Source organism: Molossus molossus, unplaced genomic scaffold (assembly GCF_014108415.1).
Source record: "Molossus molossus isolate mMolMol1 unplaced genomic scaffold, mMolMol1.p scaffold_m16_p_15, whole genome shotgun sequence".
NCBI classification, from domain to species: Eukaryota; Metazoa; Chordata; class Mammalia; order Chiroptera; family Molossidae; genus Molossus; species Molossus molossus.
This window is the reverse complement of record NW_023425350.1, coordinates 76,579,485-76,604,860: the sequence shown is the minus strand read 5'-3', so window position 1 is coordinate 76,604,860 and position 25,376 is coordinate 76,579,485. Positions and strand designations below refer to the sequence as shown.

Below are 25,376 nucleotides of genomic sequence, written 5' to 3'. Positions count from 1 at the left end.
TGACAAACAGTGATGTTGTATGTCTGGTGCCTCAATAAGAAATCATATTTTTATTTCCTCGATTTTCAAAAAACTCAACCTTGATAATATTTTTTAAAGAGATGCAAGGAGCCCTGGACAGTTTTTCTCAGTGGTTAGAGCACCGGCCCGTGGACCAGAAAGTCTTGGGTTCAATTCTGGTCAAGGGCACGTACCTTGGTTGCGGCCCTGGTTAGGGTTGTGAAGGAGGCAGACAATCAATGTCTCTCTCTCTCCCTCTCTCCGTACCTCCCTCACACTCTGTCTGAAGATAAATGGAAAAATAACCTCGGGTAAGAATTTAAAAAATAAGAGATGTAATGAGAAAGAAAAAACTCCTGGCCAACATTTCTCGAAGAATTCTCTCTCTAAAAACATTTAATTTTGTTCTTTAAAAAACCTTATAGATTAGGCAAAAGCGTTCTCTGTCAATTTGTGATGTTTTTAAGCAACACTAAGGTGAGTGGTATCGGTTTTTAAACAATATTAACATGCTTCTGAACGAACCTGAACTGCAGCCGCATCCTGGCCGTTGTAATGGTAGAGCAGTCCAAGTGCAAAGTACCTGCAAGAGAACAACGTGGTCAGGCCCCTCCCCGCTTCTGTGGCGGCACCCACACAGTAATACCCGCTGGCCTCGGTGCCCCGAACCCTGTATTCTACACAACTCAGAGTTCAACAAGTTATAAGCAACAAAAAGATCCTCTTTTCTGCTTATTTACTTATGATATTAAAACATATGCCTTATCGCCCTGGCTGGGTGGCTCAGTTGGTTGGAGCATCGTCCTGTACACCAAAAGGTTGCAGGTTCAATTCCCGGTAGGCCGCATACCCAGGTTGAGGGTTCCATCCCCAGTGGACCGCATGCTGGGGGCGGGGGGGGGCAGCCAGCCGATCAATGTTTCTCTCTCACATCGATGTTTCTTCTCTTCTCTCTCTCTCTTCCTTCCTCTCTCTCTAAACATACTTTAGGTAAGAATTAAAAAATAAAGTATGCCATATTAATTTCCAAAGAAAATCACATTTAAGTCTAAGATAAGCTGACAAATAAAACTATAACTTTACTAAGGAAAATCACATTTGAAGTTGCTTTACAATTTGCTTCAAATAGGACTATAATTCCATATCTCTTCAGTTAGCCTTTTTAACCCATATTAAACACGATTTGGAAGGTATGCTTCCTGAAAGAAGGGGTAGGAGTCAGCACATGAGCAACTAACAGGGTCCCCGCATCAGAGACAGGACAGCAGGAACGCCCTGGGGGAGGCCGCCCAGAGTTCAAGGACACGAGTTTCTATACAGGCTTCATTCCTTGTAGATGACCTTCCCAGCCCTCCATGTCCTCGTGTGTAATCAGAAAGGGTTAGCAATGACTTTGGCATTGCCTGGGCAGTAAGCCACGACCACCCTTCCAAGTTCAGCAGATGGTCCCACTCCTGGTCCCCTTCCTCCCCCGCAGGTGACTGGAGCAAGGGACCCAGGAGGTATCAGATTTCTTCCCTCAAAGAGAAAACTCCTGAAGTATCAAACTGTTTGCTGGAACCCTCCTCTTTCCATTGACCGTTCAGAGAGTCATGCTGAGTCTCCAGGCACTACCATCCCCGGTGACTACCGCGAGGTGTCAGCGTGTTTTCTGGCCCTAACCAAAAGGAGTCGCTCCACAGGCAGCCCAGACTCTGAAGGAGCTGCCGGAAGAGCCAGCAGGCTCTGTTGTGGCATCTGAACAGGATCAAGCAAAGTAATCACCATGGTCCCTGTGAGATTTCATCAGCACGTTTGACATTTCAAATACATAACAAAAAACACAGACAAAGAATCTTATTGCTAACTGGATTTTAGCAGTCACCTAACATTTTTAAAGAAAAACCTGAGGCCCAGAAGGTTCGACACTCAACCACCTGCCAGCACGAGGAAGCTGCCAGCTCTCATCCAGTCATCACTGTGGATCACCTGCCCTCGCGCACAAACAAGGGGGTGGCCACCTGCACACCTGTGCACATAACCTCTTATCAACAAGATCAAGAAGCCCCCCCCCCCCGTTATCTATTTATCCAGGTGTCTGTCTATCCATTCACAGTGGGTATCAGGGGCTAACATGCACTATCAATTACATCAGCACCTGGCGTCTCCCACAGCAAATCCTAGAGGGAGCACGGAGGCAACCCAAGGATCACTTCAGTTACCGACAAGGCCACGATTCGCCCCAAATGGTAGTGATCCACCCGCAGGGGCGCTGGGCTGTGACTACGATTTCAAGGCAGTCCCTTCAGCGATGTCTTGGCAACTCCAACCCCCAGGCTTCACGAGTGTCACAGGGTCTCCCCCAGCGGGCAAGGGCGAGGCGTGAAGCCCGGCTGCACGTGGACGAGAACACTCACTTTTTGTGCTTCTCCAGCCAGGCAGCGCTGTCCGTCAGGAGGCAGGCGTTCTCGGTGACCAGGAGGTCCAGCAGACTGTCGTGGTCGGCCTCCGCGTACAGCTTGAGCAGGGCCGTGTCCACCTCTTCTTTGTAGCCATTGGCTACCTCCGTGCTGCGGACTTCATTCAAGTAGCTCATGAGGAAGTGCTTGCACTTGGCCACCTTCTCCTGGTCCCCCTGGGTCAGCTGGTTCAGGTCTGCATACTCGTGGAGAGGAGGGTGAGACCGTGTGAATGAAGAGGAGGTGGGCAACAGGAAGGGGTAGAGAGAGATCAGCTCCCGGACGTCAAGCTGGCCGCTTCTGCAATTACAGTGTCAAACTAAATGAAGCAAAAAGAGAGAGCACACGTAGGCACACAAAACAGCGCTGAGGTGTGCGCGGGTGCACAGGACTGGGGAGCTGCACCTGGTCTGCACGCCAGCGAGACGGCCCTAACCTGCAAGTGTGGACCAGCACTGCTCAGCTCCCTCACTGCCTGACTGCAGAGAACCGAGGGACCACAGGGAAGACGCACGCACAGCACGCATCGAAGTGAAACCTCTGAACGTCTGAAGGCCGTCAGCTCAGCTCCCTGGACACCAGGCAAAGGAACGTGAGGAAACACCATGGCCTGTCAAGGCCCTGAAACCTGGGCTTCCCGGCACTGAACACACACAGGCTACCAAGGAGTCCATCAAGAAGGGACCTGCAGACCACCACCTAGTCTCCTCAAAGGCCTGCAGCGGAAGACGCAGGGCACTCTGGGTCGTTTCCCCGTGAGTCCCGGCAACATCTCAGAGCAGCTCCCGGGGCCAGCACAGCACCCTGACCTCGTGGGGCCCAAGAAGCCCCTCCAGCAACACCCCACCTCTACTGCACTGCTGCTCCCCCTCCCGTCACCTCCCTCCGGCCTGGGAGTCCTGTCCGCAGTGGGAACAGTCAGCAGCAGCACCAGCAGCAGCACTAGCACCAGCTGTGATCTCAGCCCGGGCCCAGGACCACAGCCTGTGGGAACCCTCTGGAGGAAAGAGCAGAGCTCTGCAGACACCCCAGGGGTTTGGAGGCCCAGTGATCGACCCGCCTGTACCGGCACCGCTCTGCCCCCTCCCCCCCGGCTTCCTGCGCAGGTCTCCTCCCCGCTGCCCTGCTCCTCACCCGCCCCCAGTGCTTCTGCACTGCCCACAACGGACACCAGTCTCTCAGCATGGCCTTCGAGACCCGGCAGGCTCCACACTGCCTGACCCCTCGCCCGCCGTCCCTCCGCCTCCCGCCCACGCCGGCACTCAGCCCCGCGCACTGCTCCGCCTCTCACACGCGCGCCCATCTCCAGGGTGTCGCTCTGTCTGAAGCCGTGCTTGCCAGGGAAGGCAGTGTGGCTGCCTGGGGGACATGTGGCGATGCTGAGATATTTTTGTCACGAGTGGAGGGTGCTGCTGGCACCTAGCAGGTAGAGGCCAGGGCTGCTGTGACAGCCTATGGTGCATCCCAAACTGTTGACAGTACCAGGCGAGAACCCTGGCGTGAAGTATGGTTCACCATTTGGGAAGCTCTGCGCATCATTTAAAGTGCAGGACACCTCGAGGTCAGCCCGCCCGCACCGCCCTGCCTGCCCACTGTTCAGCGGCACCTGTCCACGTGGCCTGCACGCAGCTGCCAGAGCAGGGTGCTGTCCTCCCGCGCCCAGCTCTCACGCTGGGCCCGCCTGGGCACCAACAGGCCGCACACGTGTCCACAGACAGAAGATGACAGGTGCTGCCCTGGCGCCAGCCGTGATGAGTCAGCCCACACTGAGGAGGACTCAGGGCAGGTCCCAGATCGATGAGAAAAACAAGCATGAGCACTGGCAGGTCTGCCGCGGGCACAGGAGGCAGGTGGACCACACTGGCCTCGGGAGCGTCTTCCTCAAACCTCCATTTCTCAGTCACTGACGGAAGCTGAGCAGCAGCTGACATAAAAGGTCAGCTACAGAGAGGCCGAAGAACAAAGTATAGGAACTGACAAAGTCTTAACAACCGACATGGCCTGCATTTACTCTCACAAACTCAGTGAGCTGCTCCAGCAATGCTTGGTGACACCATTCACCTTGTACTTTGAATTAACTCAGGAGAAGGTGAGGTCTGGAGAGGCAGCCAGTGAGGAGGTCTGCAGTCCGCAGGGACAGGGCAACACAGGACAGAAAAGACGCTTGGCCTCAGGGACAACGTGTCCAGTGAGACCCCAAGCTCCTATCTTCCAGGAGCAGATGTTAACAGCACAGAATTTCCGTAAGCAAACGGTACAGAGGGCACCATGACTCATGCGTAATTCCTTCTGGACCCAGACTCTCTTCTACAACCAATGTGGAGGCAGAGCAAGGGAGCAGGGCCTGGTGGGTGTCTGCAGTATGGGCACACTGCAAACACCCTCCGGAACGGTGCTGACAGCAGCTGCGGGTGGCGCTCTGCTACGGCAGGGACCGAGCTTCCAGTGGGACTTTGGAGGCTGCGTATACAGCTGATCTCCTAGGTGGCTCCAAACTGCACAGAATCTAGTCTAGTTACACATTTTGGAAACATGCTCACAGGCAGGGCTTGAGTGGGGTATTTAGACAACGGCAGCAGGTTTAACCTAATCTCCCACAAAGCGCGCTGAGCACAGCGTGAGAGGAAGGGCAGCTGGGAGGACAGGTGAGACGGGAGTGGGCCAGAGGAGGGGCAAGACCGCCAGTGGGCCCGGGGCTGTTCATGATGCCTGGGAACCTCCACAGGAGAAACTCAACTTCCAGAGAGAGCCACCTACAAGCAGGCCATTTACACAGTCTTTAGAAGAAGAATCATTTTCCTAAGTCCTCCCAAAAGTACCTGCTCTTTTTCTAAACTCACAGCTTATGAAATCTGGAGAAAAGGAAAAGTGAATAGGATTTTCCTAAAACCCCACCATGTTATCAAATGCACTCTTTAGAACTCCCCTCTCCTCTCCACACAGGACTGTCATGGATGCCCCGCATCAGCCCCACCCTCCTTAAAATACAAGACAGTTCAACTAAGGCCAAGGGGGCGGGGAGTCAGGGGGATGGGCACCGGTGGCCTCACCAGTCCCTGCCGGGCACAGCACAACCTCGGCGGCACCTCCACAGCATCCCAGCTGGGATGCAGGCCGAGCCAGAGGGACAGGGAAGTCGGCCACCAGCACCTCAAATTACCTGAAGAGCTCTTTGGCTTCCAGGAACTGAAGTTGTGCAAAGTGTATAAACCCCGCCTGCTGCAGAACCCTTCTGTACATCACCTGTAAAGAAAGACAGGTGTCAGCGTCCAAGTTTAGATGTGAGCACCATCCAGAGCACATGACACAAATCAAGAAAACGTTTTTACACAAACCTCTGTCTCCTCAGTGCCTCTTTCTTTATAGCATCCTAGACGTTAATATAATTTAAGTCAGGCCTTCTTAATGGTCTACATTCTCTGTAGATCTCTTTGGATCTCTCGAAGAAATATTCCTTTAATCCCAGTCCCACAGTTAAACTTCTGATAAATCCCTCCCTTGTTCAGAACTCAGTGAAACAAAACCAATACTTGCTTTAAATGAAGAGAACAGGGCAAAATGGTGAAATGTCAATCTATGGAACGCGTGGAGCTGAGGAGTAAGCGGGTGTGTATTAAATGTCAACATGTGTAACCGTAGGAGCACACAGGAGGTACCTGATCTGCCTGGATGACCGGGAAGGATTCAGAGAACAGGCGAGGTATCGAGATAGTGCTTCATCGAGGAGGGAAGTGGCTCCAGTGATAGTGAGGGGAGCGTGGGGAGGCGTGTGAGTGTGCACGCTGTCCACGTGGTGGGCAGGCCAGGTGCCAGGGCTCCGATTTTAGCACCATGTGTCCGGAAGCAAGCGACCATCATGTCTTTCTGTCTCTGCATACTGGTACTGGTTATGTTTTCATTGTTTAGAGGATTTAAACATGTTTTTTGTTGTTGTTGTTGTTCAGATGGAGTGGGAGGGAGAGAGAGGAAGAGAGAGAGAGAAACATCGACGTGAAAGGGACACATCGAGTGGTTGCCACCCGCACGACCCAACCAGGGCTGGGGACAAACTGCAACCGAGGTACATGCCCTTAGCGGGAACCGAACCTGGGTCTCTCCAGACCGCAGGCTGACGCTCTAACCGCTAAGCCAAACTGGCCAGGGCTAAACATGTTTTAAAATGCCTCTCAGAGCGCTTGCACATTGCAGGGCTCAGAAGTTGTAAGTTCCCATGTCCCCCTCCCTTTGAGGTGAGATGCAGGGTTCAAGCATGTTTCACAGGGGTGACAGAATGGAGCAGAAGAGAAGTGGGCTGGGCCGAACATGACGCTCCTTCAGGGCGTAGAGCTTACCGTAGGCAATGGGCCCCCACTGACGTATTTTATGCAAAGATGTGGTCTATATTTTAGAAATAGCATCCCAGTAGTGGCATGGAGGATGGAGTGACACACATGAGGCAGGCTGCCAAAATCATCCAGGGAAACAGAAGGGTCTGCGCACCAGCTGTAGCAATGGGCACTGAGAATAAGGGCCGAATCTGAGGTCATTCTGTGGCTGTGTTTCCAGGGCTGGGCATATGTATTTGGAGCAACGGGGAGAAGGCAGAGAGCATATTAGAAAGGAAAAACGCCAACTGAGATTTCAGGTCAGAGAGCAAGACGACTAGTAATATTCTCTAATACTCACTGCATACGTCTACTCTTGGCAAAAAGAGAGGAGAAAAAGCAAAAAACAGACAAAGAACATTGAAAGGTTCTTTAAGAAAATGTTACAGACTTAAAGGGTGCATGTGTGTGAGTGCAAGGAGGGGGACCACAACATGTGGCCTGTCTAGCCATCTGCCATGTCTAGACGGCAGCGCACGGGCCCGACTCTGCAGGAGAGAGGGCTGAGAGCAAGCCTGGCAGGGCGGCCTCAGACCCTGGGTGCGCTGGCTGCACCCCTCAGCAGGCCACCCCACACTAGCTGGAGGTGTAAGGAAAGCACAGAGAGGTCTATGCTCCCACACAGCAGGCCCTGAGCAGCTGTCTCCTTTATGCTTTTGCTGCCCCCTGCTGAGTGCCAATAGATAGGTCTTACTTTAAAAAACCAGGAAGAGGTTTATCAATATTTAATATAGAAGACACCCTCTTTCACACCCCATGATCATGAAGTATACATCCTGTCTCTCACTTTCAGAATCCACCTTTTTCATTCCACATAAAGCAACTGAGGCCAAAAAGCATGATTTCATTCCACAACAATCACAATGTCATGTGCAAATCTGATCCATCTGTAATAATCGAGGGATTATTCTTAATTCACGAGAACTTTAATGATCGACATTCACACGAATGTACACACACCCAAATCACACACTCTCTCTCTCTCAATGACACAGAGTAACCTGAACTAACCTGACAGCTGATCAAGTAGCGATTTTTAGGGAACTTGATCTAATCAGACAAAAGACTAATCTGTGATTATTATATCCATGATATCTATTGTACCAAGTGCATTACTATTTCTTAAATGCACTAAAAATTTCACCTAAGGAAATTAATTTGATGGATTCCTGCAATAAAAGATGGTTATCAGTATGGCTAACAATGCTTTTCCTGTAGATAATATATATCTAAACTTTTACAATTCAATCCCATCCCAACAAATACAAATTCTAAATTAGGAAACAAATTAACCTGATGTTACTCTTTTGGCTTTTAAGAACTTTGCCCCCGATTCTTCTCTGAGAGTGTGCTGAAGGAAGAAGTTGATTAGAAGTACGATGTGGCACATTGAGCATGGAAGTCAGAGGCTCGCAACCCGACCTGGCCATTCAGCGGCCACGTCAGTCCAGCCAGCTGCTCTGCAACCTGTTTCTTCACCTGCACAAGGTGGATATGCTGAGAAAGTTCAGGAAGAGATATGCAAGCAGCTTGCAAGGTCTGGTGTGCAGGAAGGGCCTGCACATGGGTTAAATTTAATGCTTTCGTGACCAGCTAACTACACACCTGAAACTTTTCCTTTGGAATGTTCCTCCGGGCTCCTTTTGCTAAAACCAAGGCCTCCTCCACTCTGTGGCTGGATAGAAGATCCTGTATCTGTTTTTCCAGAGGTAATGGAACCAAGATGTAAACCCCTTTACTTGTGGCAACAATCACTCTTCCTGGGAAGAAAGCAACACAGTTGGAAAGAAGAAGACAACACATTGTTCCCCCCAAACGGGATCCTGGTCCGACTTATGGATCAATTTCATCAGCGCTGTCCCAACATAGAATTCCTACAAAAAATGTAAACTATAATTCCTCTCTTTTCTCCATCCCATACTTTCAAATGTCAGCAAAGTGCAAACTCTTAACATTACATGTCCAAAGTATAAAATATGCTTTTTTTGTGGTTTTTAATTTGAAAGTGCTGATAAATTTAAAACCAGCTGAGTAGACACCAATATCTAGTCCAACGAGGTTGTAGAGGTCAGTTATGAAAATTATCAATGAGAATTATGATGTACCTCATATAAAAGTTTAAACATTTTCTCTCCATGTTAGTTAGTTTACAGGAAACTAAGATTATAACACAAGTTTCTGAACCATGAGACAGTATTTCACCCTCATCTGCCATACACACACCTCCACATCTGGCAGCCCCTTACTCAGTTCCCCACAAGGCTGTGAGCTAGCCTTACCGGTGGTCAGCACTATCACCCTCATTTCACCTGGGGCCCTTGCACAGGCATCCACCCTACAGTCAGAACTATAATCCAAGACCAGCTCCCAATATGAAACTGTTTTTTTTTTAATCCTCACGCAAAAATATATTTATTGATATTTATAGAGAGAAGAAGAGAGAGGGGGCAGGGAGAGAGAGAAACATCAATCAGTGCCTCTCAGGTGCTCCAACCAGGGATCGAACCCACAACCTTTTGGTGTACGGATGACACTGCAATCAACTGAGCCACCCGGTCAGGGCCCAGTATGAAGCTTTTAAAGTGAGTTCTGCCCAACCAGTGTGGCTCAGTGCTGGAGCATTGACCCATGCACCGAAAGGTTGCTGGTTTGATTCCCAGTCAGGGCACATGCCCAGGTTGTGGGCCAAATCCCCAGTGCGGGGCATGCAGGAGGCAGCCAATCGATGTTCTCGCTCATCAATGTTTCTATCTCTCTCCCTCTCCTTTCGTCTCTAAAAAATCAATAAAGTAAAAAAAAATCAAGAAAAAAATGTATAGCCCTGGCCAGTTTGCCTCAGCGGTTAGAGCATTGGCCTGCGGTCCAGAGAGACCCAGGTTTGGTTCCTGCTAAGGGTGCATACCTCGGTTGCAGTTTGTCCCTGGCCCTGGTTGGTTGTGCGGGTGGCAGCCACTTGATGTGTCCCTTTCATGTCGATGTTTCGCTCTCTCTCTCTGTTCCTCTCTCTCCCTCCCACACAATCTGAACAAAAAAAATGGAAAAATGTCCTTGGGTAAGGATAATAAAAATAAAAAAAATGTATAGAGTGAGTTCTGCTCCCTTCTGGAGACACTTTTTAAGCAAACTATCCTCTGTACACAGGGACAGTGGCACGGTCTGCTCTGTCTGAAGGAGAGTTCAGAGTCAGCCAAGCCTCTGCTGCTCCCTCAGCTCCTCTCACCTGCGGCCGTTTCCACTCCGGCCCACTGCCTGGTTCGACCAGCCCTCGTCTCCCTCACCCGGATCGTCACCACCTCTCCTTCCTGGTCCTCCTGCTCTGCTCTTTTCTGGATTATCTGTCTTCTATGATCATAGCCAAAGCAATTTTTCTCATACTCAGGTGAGATTCTGCCCCTTCTCTGAGCTGATGTCCCTTTCCCCATGAAGCCCCCCTTGTTCCCACCTAGGGAACATCAGCCTCTCGGAGTCCGTGACCCCATCCCACCTCCAGCACCCAATGTACATAGCACCATAGCACCGTTGTGGAATGTGCTCTCTGAGGCACATGTCAGGGCCCCCAACTGGAAGCTGAGGGGCTTAATGTGGTGACTGAGTCTTAGTAAGTTCATATCCCTAGCCTCTCAGAAAGGAAGGGCAATGTTTGCTGAGCTAAGGCCCTCAAATGGCAAACATAATGCATACATCTAGATTACTTCCTGGCTTGAAGAAAAGGTCATAAGACATATTCTTAGGGCAACTGGGTAAATCTGAACACGGGCAGGACATTAGAGCTCATTTCAAAAGTGTGAAGGGCTTTGTGGCTACGTAGGAACATGCCCTGTTCTTAGCAAACACATGTTTGAGGTATCACAGATTAAGTGCTGCGTGGTCTTTCACTTCTTTCTGGCGTTCACAAGGGTTACATCTAGGTGGATGGTGTGCAGTGGTTCACTTCGTTTTTCTCTCAACTTTTCAGTATGTTTAAAAACATTCGAATAAAATCTAGAAGTAAAATAACTCTGTCCCCTGGCTTACCACTGACAGCAGCAGCAGTCTCTCCCTGACTGCCCTGGTCTCCCCATATGACCCCCACCTCCTCACATGCCTTGCAGCAGTCACAATGAGCTGCTGTGTGGCCTAAGTGCAGGGCTCGTGCCACAGCAGGTGTGCATGCACCGTGCTCTCTACCTAACGGTTCTTTCACACCGCCTCACTGACTCCTACTCACCTGTAAAGGTTTGGCTCAAATACCACATCCTTCAGGAAGCCCTCCCTGATATCTAGGAAATAGGTCCTCCTCTGCTCTCCCAATTGTCCTTATTTACTTCTATCAAGCTGTAGCTATTGTTCAAATGTCTCTCTCCCCATTAACTCCGGAGGCCCTGAAGTGCAGAGAGTGTGTTACCATCATCTGTGCATCTGCTCTGCTCAGCATCAAGCCTGGTTCCTAACGGGCCCTTAATAGCATGTACTGAGGAAGTGTTATAAATGAGTTTATAACTAAATTTTGTTAAGATTTCTATGTAAACTGTACCTTCAAAATCCTGTAGAATGTGGCCTTCTTTAAAGGGCAGGGTCTGCTTTTGCTGCTGATCCAACATGCTGTGAACTGTGATGAATTCGTCATCGAGCGCTAGGACATAGGGGAAGCAGATGGCCGCCCCAATCACATTCTCTGACCAGTGCACCGGAGCTCGCTGAGAAATCCCAGCAACTGTGGCAAACATGCCTAGAAAAATACGAGAAGTCAGGAAGGCCTTCGGATAACTAAGCTATTCTTTTTCCCTGTGTCTGGATGCAGAATATCCCCCACTTCATGTATGTCAAGGTGGGAAAAGTAACAATACGCTGCCTGTGTGAAGAACTCCACGTGACTTCCTTCTCCTGAGACCTAGCTTCCCCAGAGTGTGTCTTATATTTACTTACAACTAAAACGGAAGGTAAACCAATGTTTACATGTACCCATCTGAAAGTTTATAGCACACAGTCCTCACAGTGGGTAAAAGCTCCTGTAAAACAATTTTAAGCTTCACAAGCTTTCTAGTCCTCCAACCGGTTCTCATGGCTAAGTCACAGCCCTCCTGACACATTCATTCAACAAAGAATACCAAACAGGTTCATTCAAATATTTACTTGCTCCTACAATGGGCCAGGCCCTCCAGGTTCCTTTAGAGCTGAGGTCTAACTCTGGACACACACGCTACTATGACACAAAGAGAACCAGCTCTGGAGTTCAAGACAGAGTGCTAGGAGGTGGTTGTCAGTAATAACTTCCCCATTAAACTATTAAACGATAGTTTATCTGTCTGGTAGATAAAGCATTAAATGAGCCATTTCCAAATGAGTTCTTTCTAATGCACAGATTCCGGGATGTACCGAGCTTAGCACCTTCACCATGTGAAGTCAATCCAGTTTTACGTAGTTCTCAAAGTTGTGGACATTGAAACACCTTTAAGAACAGCTTGCTGCCGCTGCCCGCACACGACCAGATGCCGCTGCAGGAGACAAGCAGCTTCTACTGCACACAACTGAGAAGGGGGCGGGGACAGAGAAAGAAATACCAGAATGTTTTAAGATGGGAGCAACGTACTATATTTCAAATATATATATTTGAGCAAAATTCCTGAACCTGTGAAACTGCTGAGCCTCCTGACCTAGAGACAGGAAAGCGCTGCATGTCACCTAGCACCGAGCGCTTTCCCTCTGGCCTAGGCCGTCCAGAGAACAGGTGCCCTGAGGCATACTGGCGTCCGAGCCTTACGCTGACCAACGTATTCTGAGCCCTTCCCTGTGAACACTTTTGATGCTGGTTCTCAGCATGTGAGGGAGCATAAACTGAAACCGTCAGGACGACAGAACAAGAAGCTCTGTGAGAGTGTGCGCCCGCCTGTCTCCCACCAACGCCGCCACTGCCTAATGGGAACCCTTCTCTCACCTTACATATTTCCCTCTGACCCATAGCTTTCAAAAGTTTAAAAGGGGGTTTGCACCCTGGCCGGTTTGGCTCAGCGGTTAGAGCGTTGGCCTGTGGACCAGAGAGTCCCGGGTTCGGTTCCCACTAAGGGCACGTACTTCAGTTGCAATTTGTCCCCGGCCCTGGTTGGGGTTGTGGGTGCAACCAGTCGATGTTTCTCTCTCTCTCCCTCCTGCTCTACCTGAAGATAAATGCAAAAAAAAAAAAAAAAGTTCTCAGATGAGGATAAAAAAAAAATGGGTTTGCATTCATTATAGTGATTCATTTGAACTTAATTTCTGAAGCCATATCATGATGGCAGTGACTACTATGCTGTGTACACAACTTGTACGTGAGTAACGCATAAGAGAGCTCACAGTGCTGTGTACACAACTTGTACATGAGTAACGCATAAGAGAGCGCACAGTGATCTTCCAATTTGCTTACCATCATATCGTACCAATTACAAGCAAAACAACAATTAAGAAGGTTGGTTCATTCAGCATGATGTCTATGCAGTGGAGACAAAGTAAGCTTGAGGAAAAACGCACCCTGAATATGACTATCATTTCCCTTCGATCCCAATACGCAAACCATCAAAAAGATACTAGGATCAAATGCTTTCACTATAAAGTCTTTGTAACTGAAACAGGTGTTGGCTCGTGAACAGGCAGACTGATGAACAAAACGGGAAATCAGTGACCCAACCACACTCGGGAACCATGCACTCTGGAGGCAGCCACCGAAACCAGTGTGGAGACGTGGTGTCTGACCAGTGTGCTGGGACAATGAGCAGCATATGGAAAAGGAGAAGACGGATCCTCTCCTCATACTCTTCACTACAAGCCATGAAACCATAAAATTAGTAGCAGAAAGCACAGGTGCATTTGTCTATAACCTCAAAGAGGGAAACATCCCTAATTATGACTCAAAATCAAGAAGCAATAAAGTAAGAGGTTAACATATTTGATTATATAGAAATGTTTAAGAAAAGCTACTGCATGGTCAGACTGGAATCAAATATCTGAAACATACAACAGATAACAAGTTGGTATCTCAAATATATAAAAAATGGCTAGGGAGAAGAATAGATAATTAGATACTAAAATAAATGGCTAGGGAGAAGAATAGATAATTCCCATCAGAAGGGACATATGGCAATACCTAGCAAAATTCACACGCATTTACTCTCTGACTCAGCAACCCCACCTCTAGAATGCTTCCCCATAGACACTGACAAATACAAAAAGATAAGTCCCTGTAAGTACCGTACGACTAGAAAAAACCCAAATGCCCACCACGAGGGGCAGACAATAAACCGTGGGTGGGAGTGCCACATGACAGAGTAGCATGCATGGTCAAATTGGAAATGCAGAAGCAGACAAATGAGGAATATATATCATCCTACAGAGTGGGCTCCTAACACACTGTTAAATAAAAAGCCAAGAAAGAGGGAGATAAAAATATTTACATATTTGTTTATATTTTTATTTAAAAATTAAAGGATAGCCCTGCCCAGTTTGGCTCAACAGTTAGAGCGTTGGCCTGCAGACCAAAGGGTTGTGGAGTCAATTCTCAGTTGCAGGTGCGGGAGGCAACCAATTAATGCGTCTCTCTCACATCGATGTTTCTCTCGCTCTCTTTCTCTCCCTCCCTCCCTTCCTTGCTCTAAAATCAATTAAAAAAAAACAAAACACAAAACTTTTAAAGGTAAACTTCTAAGCTCTGTCTACTGACGAGGCTTAGAAACAATGGACAACAAGCTCCTCTAGCACCCGGACTATGGTCTCTAAACATCAGGCTCCTTGAAGAAATGGTGGAAAACAGAACTAGGCAGGAAATGTGCCAGGTGAACTTGAAATACCTTGCCATACCAGAAGGCAAGGAAGGTATCAAAGTTCTAGGGTCATGTGAAGGGCACTTAGTCATCAACTTGAATAAACTCCCACCAAGCACAAGTGGACTGAAATACACCATATACATTAAAATCCATGATTCATAATTATGATTTTAAAAGTCACTTCTGGAAGACGGGATCACCTTACTGAAAACCTCATCCTGCCCAAATAGTTAATGAGACATTTCTCTTCCTCAAGGAATTACAGTTTCACATATGAAGGAGGGACAGAAATAGAAGTTGCCACTTGGAAGACTCTAACGATTTAGAGTATTTAGACAGTGCTCACCAACAGCTATTAACATCACAGAGAGCAACAGGAAGAAATCATGTAGCCTGACAGAAGTGCTCCACCACCTGTGAATAAGTCTTGCCTCTCCCCAGAAACAAGCAAATCAAAACCCTTGAGTCTAATAAAACCTTTCAAGCTCCCAGTTAGCAGGAAACACAAAGGTCAGCCTTACATATTCAACAACATAAGGGGATAAAGTAATCAAAATTCAGAAATTAAAGGTGAACAAAAATTAAAGAAAAAGAGAAGGAGAGAGAACCTAAAGATAAGAGAAACTTAACAGATGTGTCAGATGATTGTAATGTCTGGGCCTGGTATGAACCTGAATTGAACTGGAACACAAGCATGTACACACTGACACATCAATGTACGTGCACATGTATTTATGCATGTCTCTTGACATTCATGATAACAGAAATATGACATGCCTCGATAGTCGATGGTATTTAAAAATTATTGTTTAATTGTTGTAGGTATGCGATGGTATTGTGGTTTTCTTTTTTAAAAGTAACTTGGAACTGTCCGGCTGGTATAGCTCAGTGGTAGAGCGTTGACCCATGCACCAAGAGGTTGCTGGTTCGATTCTCGGTCAGGGCACATGCCCAGGTTGTGGGCCCTATCCCCAGTGTGGGGTGTGCAAGAGGCGGCCAGTTGATGTTCTCTCTCATTGATGTTTGCATCTCTCTCTAAAATCAATAAAGAAAAAATAAATAAATAAATAAATAACTTGGAACTACATACAAAAATGTTTATAGGTAAAATGTTATGATGTCTGCTACTGGCTTCAAATAGGCCAGCAGGGGGAGTGGTTAGGTGTACAAATCAAATCACTGGCAAAGACCTGGTAGAGGCTGAAGCTGAGTGAAGGCTGTATTGGGGACATTACACGAGTCTCTTCTACTACGTTTTCCATTATAAAAATTTTTCATTAAAATTGGAATTTTTTTAAAAAAGGTATGGTTGGGTAAAAATCTTTTCCCAAAAAGTAAAATGCTGAGCTATCAAGCCATGAAAAGACATGGAGGAAATTAAATGCGTATCACTAAGTGAAGGCCATGTGAAAAGCTCCACACTGGGGTTTTAGCTGGAAGGTACCAGAGAGAGTAGTGCTGGCCAGGGGCTGAGAGGGTCGGGCTGAACAGGAAGGATTTTTAAGGCAGTGAAAATACTCTGTATAATAAAGGATACATGTCACCATTCATTTGTCCAAACCCATAGAATGTACAAGACCAAGAGGGTATCCTAATATAAACTATGGACTTTGGGTGATTATAATAATTTAATGTAGATTCATCTATTGTAACAAATGTACCACTTTGTCCAGAGATACTGATAGTAGGGGAAGGGGAAGGGCAGAGGGTATATGGGAATTCTACACTTTCTGCTCAATTTTGCTATGAACCTAAGCTGCTCTAAAAAATAAAATCAATTTTTAAAAAGTAAAATCAAGAAGTACACTAACTAGTTTATGACCTCAATGTTTGCAATTACCAAAAAATGTCTGTACCCATCACTTTGAAAAGAGAAGCCTGCACACAACCTCTCTGTAGTGAAAGGACTCCCATGTTCAGGTGCACTCATTCTGCACATCACAGAGCACCTGAGCACCAGACATGCACACGCACCATGAGGTGAGCACCACAGACACGCACATCACACAGCACCCGAGCACCACAGACACGCACACGCACCCTGAGGTGAGCACCACAGACACGCACACACACCCTGAGGTGAGCACCACAGACACGCACACACACCCTGAGGTGAGCACCACAGACACGCACACACACCCTGAGGTGAGCATCCATGACCGAAAGAAAACATCACAAGTTGCCAGTGCAGTTAGTAGCTCAGATTCTTAACTTCAATAAGGCAGGACGGAGAATGAGGAAGACCATGAAAAGTCATAAAAGCCCTTTCAAGGAGCTGACTACTGGACCCTTTTGCTGGGATGAAATTTCAGACAATTAAGAGAAAATTATGAACATAACACAGGTCTCCACATCTGAAAAGATCTATCAGTGAGCTACCTCGAATCCTTTTGAGGATGAAGAGCAAAAACAGTCAACTGACACAACCACCCACTAGAGAAAATTGTATCGGGAAGTCTTACCGATTTCTATTTTTGTAGTTATTGACTTAAAGGAATTGTCTCCCCAGAGCCATCTTATGGTTCCATGTCCCCACAAAATAAAACCAAAGAGCAAAACAAACCAACAAACAAAAGAGATACAGACTCACAGATACAGAGAGATACTGAGTGTTGCCAGATGGGAGGGAACTAGGGGACTGGATAAAAAAGGTGAAGGGATTAATATGTGCACCCCTTCATAGCAGCACTATTTACAATAAGTAAGATCTGGAAACAGCCCAAGTGCCCATCAGCAGATGAGTGAATAAAAAAGCTGTGGTAAATGTACACAATGGAGTACTATGCAGCTGTAAGAAAGCTCTCTTACCCTCTGAAATGACATGGAGAGATCTGGAGAGTATTATGCTGAGCAAAATAACTCTGAAGTCAGAGAAAGACCAGTATCACATGATCTCACTTATATGTGGAATCTAATAAACAAAACAGATCCAGAGACATGGAAGCAGGAAACAGACTGACAACCCTCAGAGGGAAGGGAGAAGAGAGAAACCAAAGCACGTATATACATATATGCACAACCCACAGACATAGACCACAGTGCAGTGATGGCCTGGGAGGGGTGGGAGCAGGAGGAGGGGTCAATGGGGGAAAAGGGGGATACCTGTAATACTTTCAACAATAAAGATAAATAAATTAAAAAATGAAGTATAGACTGGTAGTACAGAACAGTCACAGGGATATCAAGTACAGCACAGGGAATACAGTCAATGACATTGTAACAACTGTGTGAGGCCAGGTGGGTAGTGGAAATATCAGGGAACCACTCTGTAAAGTACAGGATTGTCTAACCACTATGCTGCACACCGAAACTAACACAAAATAATATTGAATGTAAACTATAATTAAAAATTAAAAAGAAAAAAAAAAACCTGGCTTTGCAACTAGTCCGACTTTAGCATGAAGTCAGGGAGCTAAGCAGAGAGAGTGGCCGCTGGGAGGTGAAGCGACTGTGAGGAGCCGCGACAGCAGCGAGCTCACCCAGTCCCCCGGGGCCCGCCAGGAGGAATTCCTGCCTCCCTATCCTCTTGACGATGGGGTGCTTCTCCTCGCCGCAGTACGGAAACAGGTCCTGGGCGACGCCCGTGTGGTAGTTCAGGATGATGTACTGGGTGGTCAGAGCCAGGCACAGGAAGTAGCCGTCCACAGCCACCGCCAGGGGCTGCTCCGGCGTGGACACTTCCCTGACGATTTGAACTCGGTCCTCGTACACCATGAACACCTGAACGGTTCTGCGCTTCACAGAGATGATGCAGACCTCCACACAGAACGGGTCCCCGCTGACCGGGTTCTCGTTCAAGGCCAGGGCCACGGCCCCTTTGATGCGGGCCCCGGAGGGCACAGGCTCCAGGCTCCGCATGTGCACCAGAGTGATGGAGCAGTCACAGAGCACCAGCAGTCGGTGCAGGGCCGACGCCGCGCGCAGCTCGGTCACCGGCTTCCTGAAGCCCAGGTGCCTGTGCCGCTGCCTGGTGGCCGTGAAGGCGGCCGTCCCGGCAGGCAGGGGCTGCTCCTCCAGCAGGAAGTGGTGGATGGAGCCGTCGCTGGTGCCCACGTACAGGTTCTTGCCGCAGCACTCCACGCACTCTATGTTGACACGCTCTTTGTCGCCCATCAGTAGCTCCGGCTCCACGGCAGAGACCAACGTGAAGGCCTTGGTGCTCATGGTGCCTGCAGCTGGTCTGCAGGAAGGGAAAAGCAAAAGGTAATTTAGCATGACAAGGAATAAGCAGAACCATTTCAGGTCACGGTAAACGTACACGGATTCCTGGTTACAGTTTCAGGGAAAGGAAATCACTCGACACTTAAAAAGTAGTCAAGGAAAACAAGCTTTCCCACTCGCGCCCCGCCCCCCAGGCCAGCAGGAGCCCATCGGCTGGTCCCTGAGAGCTGCGGTCCCGCGGGCGCCCTGCACCGCATGGGAGGCTCCCCGCAGGCACCAGGCAAGCACATGTACTCATTTACAGGCTACGAGGCAGAAACTGAGGGAAAAGACAAAACGGCCCTCGCCGACCTTGCCCTGAGCTTCTGTGTGAGTGAATGGTGGGGCACGCGACATGATGTTGTTAAACCCTCTCTCAACTCTCCTCGGAAACCCGGAGGAACCACACCTGGACTCCTGCGGACTCTTCCCCTCAGGCTGCTCGGCAGCCCTAGCAGCAGCCTGGCTCCCACAGTGCGCTCATTACGCAGTGAGGCTGTGCCTCGCCCGGGCCGTGTGCTGGGCGGTAGCGCACCCACGCACAGCGGCGCAGGTTTGATTTCTGGTCAAGGGCATGTACTTGGGGTGCAGGTCTGATCCCGGCCCCAGTCAGGGCGTGTGGGAGGCAACCAGTCAACATGTCCCTCTCATGTCCACCTCTCTCTCCCCTCTCCCCACTTCTTCCACTCTCTCCAGAAGTCAATAGAAAAAATATTCTCAGGCGAGGATTAACAAAAAATATATATATTATATATGTATATGCCTCAAATCGCCACATCTTTCAGGTGGATTTCTGAGGTCCCTGGCATGGCAGTTAATGATTACTCCCGCCAGAAGGCAGGTTGCCCCCCACTCTAACCCCGGCTTCACATGTCTCCCTCTGAAGGGGCTCTTGTTTCGCACAAAGACAGCGGCAGCAGGGAAGCAGGATGGCCTTTCCCTGGTTTCTCGCTGGGGAGAGCACACGCCCGGCCTGCAAGCAGCAGAGGGACAGCCTGTGGCTCTGAGAGAACAACAGAGGATGATGGGAGTGGGGGGCGGGGCTCTGAGAGAACCGCAGAGAATGATGGGAGTGGGTGGGGGGCTCTGAGAGAACCGCAGAGAATGATGGGGGGGGGTCTGAGAGAACCGCAGAGAATGATGGGAGTGGGTGGGGGGCTCTGAGAGAACCACAGAGAATGATGGGAGTGAGGGGGGGGCTCTGAGAGAACCGCAGAGAATGATGGGAGTGAGGGGGGCTCTGAGAGAACCACAGAGAATGATGGGAGTGAGGGGGGGGGCTCTGAGAGAACCGCAGAGAATGATGGGAGTGAGGGGGGCTCTGAGAGAACCGCAGAGAATGACAGGTGAGAGGGGGCCTCCGGGAGAGCGCCGCGAATGACTGGAGAGGGGGCTCTGAGAACTGCAGAGAATGATGGGAGTGAGAGGGGGGCTCTGAGAGAACCACAAACAATGATGGGAGTGAGAGGGGGGCTCTGAGACCTGCAGAGAATGATGGGAGTGAGAGGGGGGGCTCTGAGAGAACCGCAGAGAATGATGGGAGTGAGAGGGGGCCTCCAGGAGAGCCGCTGAGAATGATTGGAGAGGGGGGCTCTGAGAACTGCAGAGAATGATGGGAGTGAGAGGGGGGGCTCTGAGAGAACCACAGAGAATGATGGGAGTGAGAGGGGGCCTCCGGGAGAGCCACAGAGAATGATGGGAGTGAGGGGGGGGCTCTGAGAACTGCAGAGAATGATGGGAGTGAGGCGGGGGCTCCGGGAGAGCCACAGAGAATGATTGGAGAGGGGTGCTCTGAGAACTGCAGAGAATGATGGGAGTGAGGCGGGGGCTCCGGGAGAGCCACAGAGAATGATTGGAGAGGGGGGCTCTGAGAACTGCAGAGAATGATGGGAGTGAGGCGGGGGCTCCGGGAGAGCCACAGAGAATGATTGGAGAGGGGGGCTCTGAGAACTGCAGAGAATGATGGGAGTGGGAGTGAAGCTCTGAGAACTTCTCTACCACGCAAACTGTTGAAAACAGGGTTGCTCATAAGATACTAAATTCTGCAATCTTCTGAGGTATCCTAGCAAAGGCTGGAAGAGTCTTGGAAATGTTTAAGAAAGATTTACGGATCAGGGAAAAGCAGGAATCAACTCGAAGATTTTAGAATTCCAGTTTCTTACAGCCCGTCCACTGTGGTGGTGACAGCTGCACACGAGTGAGACTCCGGTTCCCTCCCGTCAGCAAGAGGATCCCAGGAAGGAGGCAGCCCAGGCTGGAATGAGGTTTTCCCTTGAAAGGAACTGGACACCAGCTGTTCCTTTCTATCCCTTCCTGTCACTTAGTAGCTACATGACCTTGGGAAGCAAACTTGGCTTCTACCTGCCTCAGTTTCCTTACCTGTGAAATGAGAGTAATGATGGCGCCCACTTCATATCCTTTCAGGATCATGTAAGTGCTCCATAAAGTTAGCTGTTGACCTCATCACCCCTGCCTCTCTCTCTCAAGCCCCAGTTCACTCTATTTTTATTTTCCAAGCTGGGCACCAAGCGCTGGAATGACGCTGTCTTCTGCCCTGAACTGTGGGCGATCTGCGTCCACCCCTCTGACAGGCTGAAATGTAAGCCGGACACACATACACACGCTCGCTCTCCCTCTCTCACACACACACCTGTATTTTCATTTACACACGCTCACCTTCATGGCACTATGGAAAAGAGGCGGGAAAGTGAGCAGTGAGGCTCAGAAGGCTTCAAAGAGAAGGAATCATGTCCATCAAACTCCCCAGGGTCCCCGGGAAAGCCTAGGGTTGGAGGAAGAGTAGGCTTTTAATCTGACCATTTTTAGACATTACCATCTACTTGTCATGACCAGACAGAATCACCAAAATCCACCCTAGACACTATGTTTTCCATTCAAGTTCTAATGACACAGACATTGAGACGAAGGCTATGACACGTCCTAAGTCTGTGAAAGCGAAGTAATACGAACCAGCCCTTCCTTGCCTGATGGCTGGATGCAGGCTGTCTTTAAAGTGGCTCCACGTGTGAGACATGAATTGTGTCGCTCACTTTACAGAAGGAGCAGAGAAACAAGCTTCGGGCACTCATCATCAAACTTTTCTCTGTGACTGTTTTAAAGCATACTGTCCATAATTGTAGCCTCTTTTTTTTTTAATCTTCACCCGAGGACATTTTTCCATTTTTTGTTCAGGTAGAGTGGGAGAGAGAAAGAGGAACAGAGAGAGAGAAACATCGACGTGAAAGGGACACATCGAGTGGCTGCCACCCACACGACCAACCAGGGCCGGGGACAAACTGCAACCGAGGTACGCGCCCTTAGCGGGAACCAAACCCAGGTCTCTCTGGACCGCAGGCTGACGCTCTAACCACTGAGCAAAACCGGCCAGGGCTTAGCCTCTATCTTTACTTACCTTAAGGAATAAACGAAAGATGTTTGCAGTAAAGAATACAGCTTGACCCCTGAACAACATGGAAGTTTGGGGTGCCCATCCCCCATGCAGCTGAACATCCATGTAGAAATTAAACTGCCCTCTGCACCCGTGGATCTCCAACCGCCAGTTCACCCTCTGAACTGCAGGGTCCAGTGAACTGAGCGGGTCGACTGAGAAAGAAACTTGCGCATAAGTGGATCTGCACAATCCAACCCCACGGTGCTCAGAGGTCAGCTCTATATGGGAAGAATCAAACACCTCGTATTTAGTCTAAATACAGGGGTAAACAGAGAAGGAAAGAGGGAGAGAGTTGTAATTAAAGCTTTGGTTTGTTAAAAAGTCATAATTCTATAAAATTTAAGAAGACATGTAATATTATTTCATGACTTGGTAGTCAGTTACTCAAGTCTTGCTAAAAATAAGTTTCTTACTATGGGCTTTTACATAATGGACCTGCTTTAATAATTAAATGGTAATTTATAAGAAGCAGAGAATGATGTCAGCATCATAGTCAGTAAGACATTCCTTTTTACCCCCCTTTATCCACAGACAAAAGCACCCTATGGGTGTTGTGGGATCTAACACTGTACACCAAGGGACCCAGGTGGAGGCTTACCCACCTACACATCCAGTAACAGGCAGACAGAACTCGGTTCTGCTGCGGAACCGTGGAACCAGCAAACCTGCCCAGATCCCTCTCACCTCAGCTGGGATAAAACCCTAGAGAATGCTGACCTGAGCAGACATAGAGACGAGAGAGAATTTGCAGAAGTCTCGACTTCCCACAGGGAGATTCCAACATGCCACTGGAGCAAAAGAAAACCCAAAAACAAAGTACGAGTGTGGTCACAGCAGGGGCAGTGGTAAGAGAAACCTCCAGCACTGCACCACCCAAGGGAACACTGCACAGCAGCTGATCTGTCTGGCAGTGGCAGTCTCTCCCAAGGAGGACAAGGACAGTGGTGATTGAATGCCCGGCTGCCACATCTGTGTGGGAAGAGGCTGGAGAAGCCCATGTCTCTCCAGAAAAACCCACAGTACTGAGGCATAGACCTCCATGACTGGGAGGAATGACTGGGGAAGAGGCCGATGAGAATTTCAAAGGGAATTAAAGGAAGCATATGCAGCAGGAAGTCCACCCTCAAGCCTCATAACCAGGGATCTACCTACTGGGTCTGCAGGCACCCCAGCGCCTGAGTACTACACCCACACCTCCCCTCCCTCTGTGCCAGTTCCTTGTGTGTGCTTCCATGTGCAGCATGAGAGAGAATTCTGGTAGACAGGGAGCCCACTCAGAAAATGGGCATGGAAGAAACACAAACTTGGGCTTTAAGTACCACCTTCTGGAAAATGAGAGGTTTCCAGCAAATTGTAAGACCCAGAGAAGACATAAAAGCTTAAGAGTTTGGCCACAAGAGGGAGCAAGAAGAATGGACAGAGCAGATGTACCCACAGAGAGGGAGAAAACCCAGATGATATAACACCACCAAATAGAATACGCCATCCAAGCCATCTAGCAAAGATTCAGGAGGTGTCTGCTACTTCAAATGTGAAAGCAGCAATGAAAAATTACAAGGAAAATAAAAAATCAAGAAAACATGTCATCACAAAAAGAAAACTCTTCACTGAGTTCAAAGGCATAGGATTTGTGATCTAGCCGATAACTCAAAATTGCTGTCTTGACAAAACTCAATGAACTACAAGAAAACTCAGAAAGACAATTCAGCCAAATCTCAAAAAAATATATATACTTTCAAAATGGGACTTTTAACTAAAGAGATAGAAATCATAAAGAAGAACCACAGAAATTCTGGAGCTGAAGAATCAGAGTGAAATGAAAGTGCAATAGAGGACATCTGCAGGACTGCAGAGCAAACAGAAGACAGAGTGAGCGAGCCAGGGGACAGGAGCTGTGAAATAACACGGTCAGGGAGAACACAGGAGAACAGAATGAAGAGAGTGAAGAAAGCATATGTGATCAGTGGCATTCCAGAAGAAGAGAGGAAGACAGGAGCAGAAAGTGTATTTAAAGAAATAATAGTTGATAATTTCTTAAACTCAGGAAGAAAACGACATATCCAAGCTCAGAAAGCTAATAGATCACCCTATTATCTCAATGCAAAAAGATCTTCCCAAGACATAAGAAACGGTCAAAAACAAAGAATCTAGAAGTAGCTAGGGGAAGGGGACACCTACAAACAAATAAACCCCAGTAGGTTATCAACAGATTTCTCAGCAGAAACCCTACAAGCCAGGAGAGAGAGGGGTGACATATTTGAAGTGTTGAAAAATAAAAATTGTCAGCCAAGAACACTCTACCTGGCAAAGTTATCCTTCTGACATGAAGGAGAAGTCTTTCCCAGACAACAATCACTGGGTGGGCCTGCCTTGCAAGACGTGCTGAACAGAGTTGAAATGAACAGGACGAAATGAAATGAAAGAGGGTCCTCAGCAACATGAGAATATACAAAAGCACACAAAACACCGGCAGAGGTGAGCATACCCGTCAGACTTAGAAAACTCAATATGGAACAGGGTGATGTGCCAACCACTTAACATAGCATAAAGGTCAAAGGAAAAACATATTTAAAATAACTACAACTACTACTGTGTTAATGAATACACAATATAAAAAGAGGTAAATATAAAAAAATAAAATATAAAATGGGAATTGAAGGGTGAAGCTTTTGTAGATAAGCTATCATCTTAAAATGAAGTTATATCTGTGATGTGTCTTAAGTGAGCCTCGTGGCACCACGAAGCCAGAATCTAGAGCAGACGCACAGGAGACAGTGGCGCTACGGAGCACACCACCATGGGAAATCACCAATTTACAGAGGGACAGAAACTGAAGGAAAAAGGAGCAATGAAATACAAAATAACTGGAAAATAGTAAGATGGCATTAGTAACATCACAAATGTTAGATATTGACATAAGAAATATAATAACATTAGAAACACAATAATGTTAGAAAACATCACAAATCAAAAACTCTAACTATAAATGGGCTGCATTTACCAATCAAGAGGCACTGAGTGGCTGGACAGATTTAGAAAGTGAGACCCTGCGATGCACTGCCTGTGGCAGACTCACTTCTGTTCTGAAGACACAAAGGCTCAAAGTGAGAGGATGAGAAGACACCCCATACAAGTAGAGACCAAAAAAAGT

General features: G+C 48.2%; 1 protein-coding gene across 2 annotated transcripts in view; it reads right to left on the bottom strand.

Moving 5' to 3' along the window:
* The window catches only part of TGFBRAP1 (transforming growth factor beta receptor associated protein 1), a 53,779-nt gene that overhangs the window by 11,832 nt on the left and 16,571 nt on the right, over positions 1–25,376 (bottom strand). For both annotated transcript variants that reach the window (XM_036262558.1, XM_036262557.1), the window contains exons 2-7: positions 18,054–18,754; positions 11,316–11,510; positions 8,408–8,562; positions 5,599–5,681; positions 2,397–2,738; positions 526–583 (exon numbers count right to left, since the gene is read on the bottom strand). In XM_036262558.1, coding sequence (XP_036118451.1) covers positions 526–583; positions 2,397–2,738; positions 5,599–5,681; positions 8,408–8,562; positions 11,316–11,510; positions 18,054–18,738 — 1,518 coding nt within the window. In that variant the 5' untranslated portion in view covers positions 18,739–18,754. The remainder of the gene's footprint in view (positions 1–525; positions 584–2,396; positions 2,739–5,598; positions 5,682–8,407; positions 8,563–11,315; positions 11,511–18,053; positions 18,755–25,376) is intronic.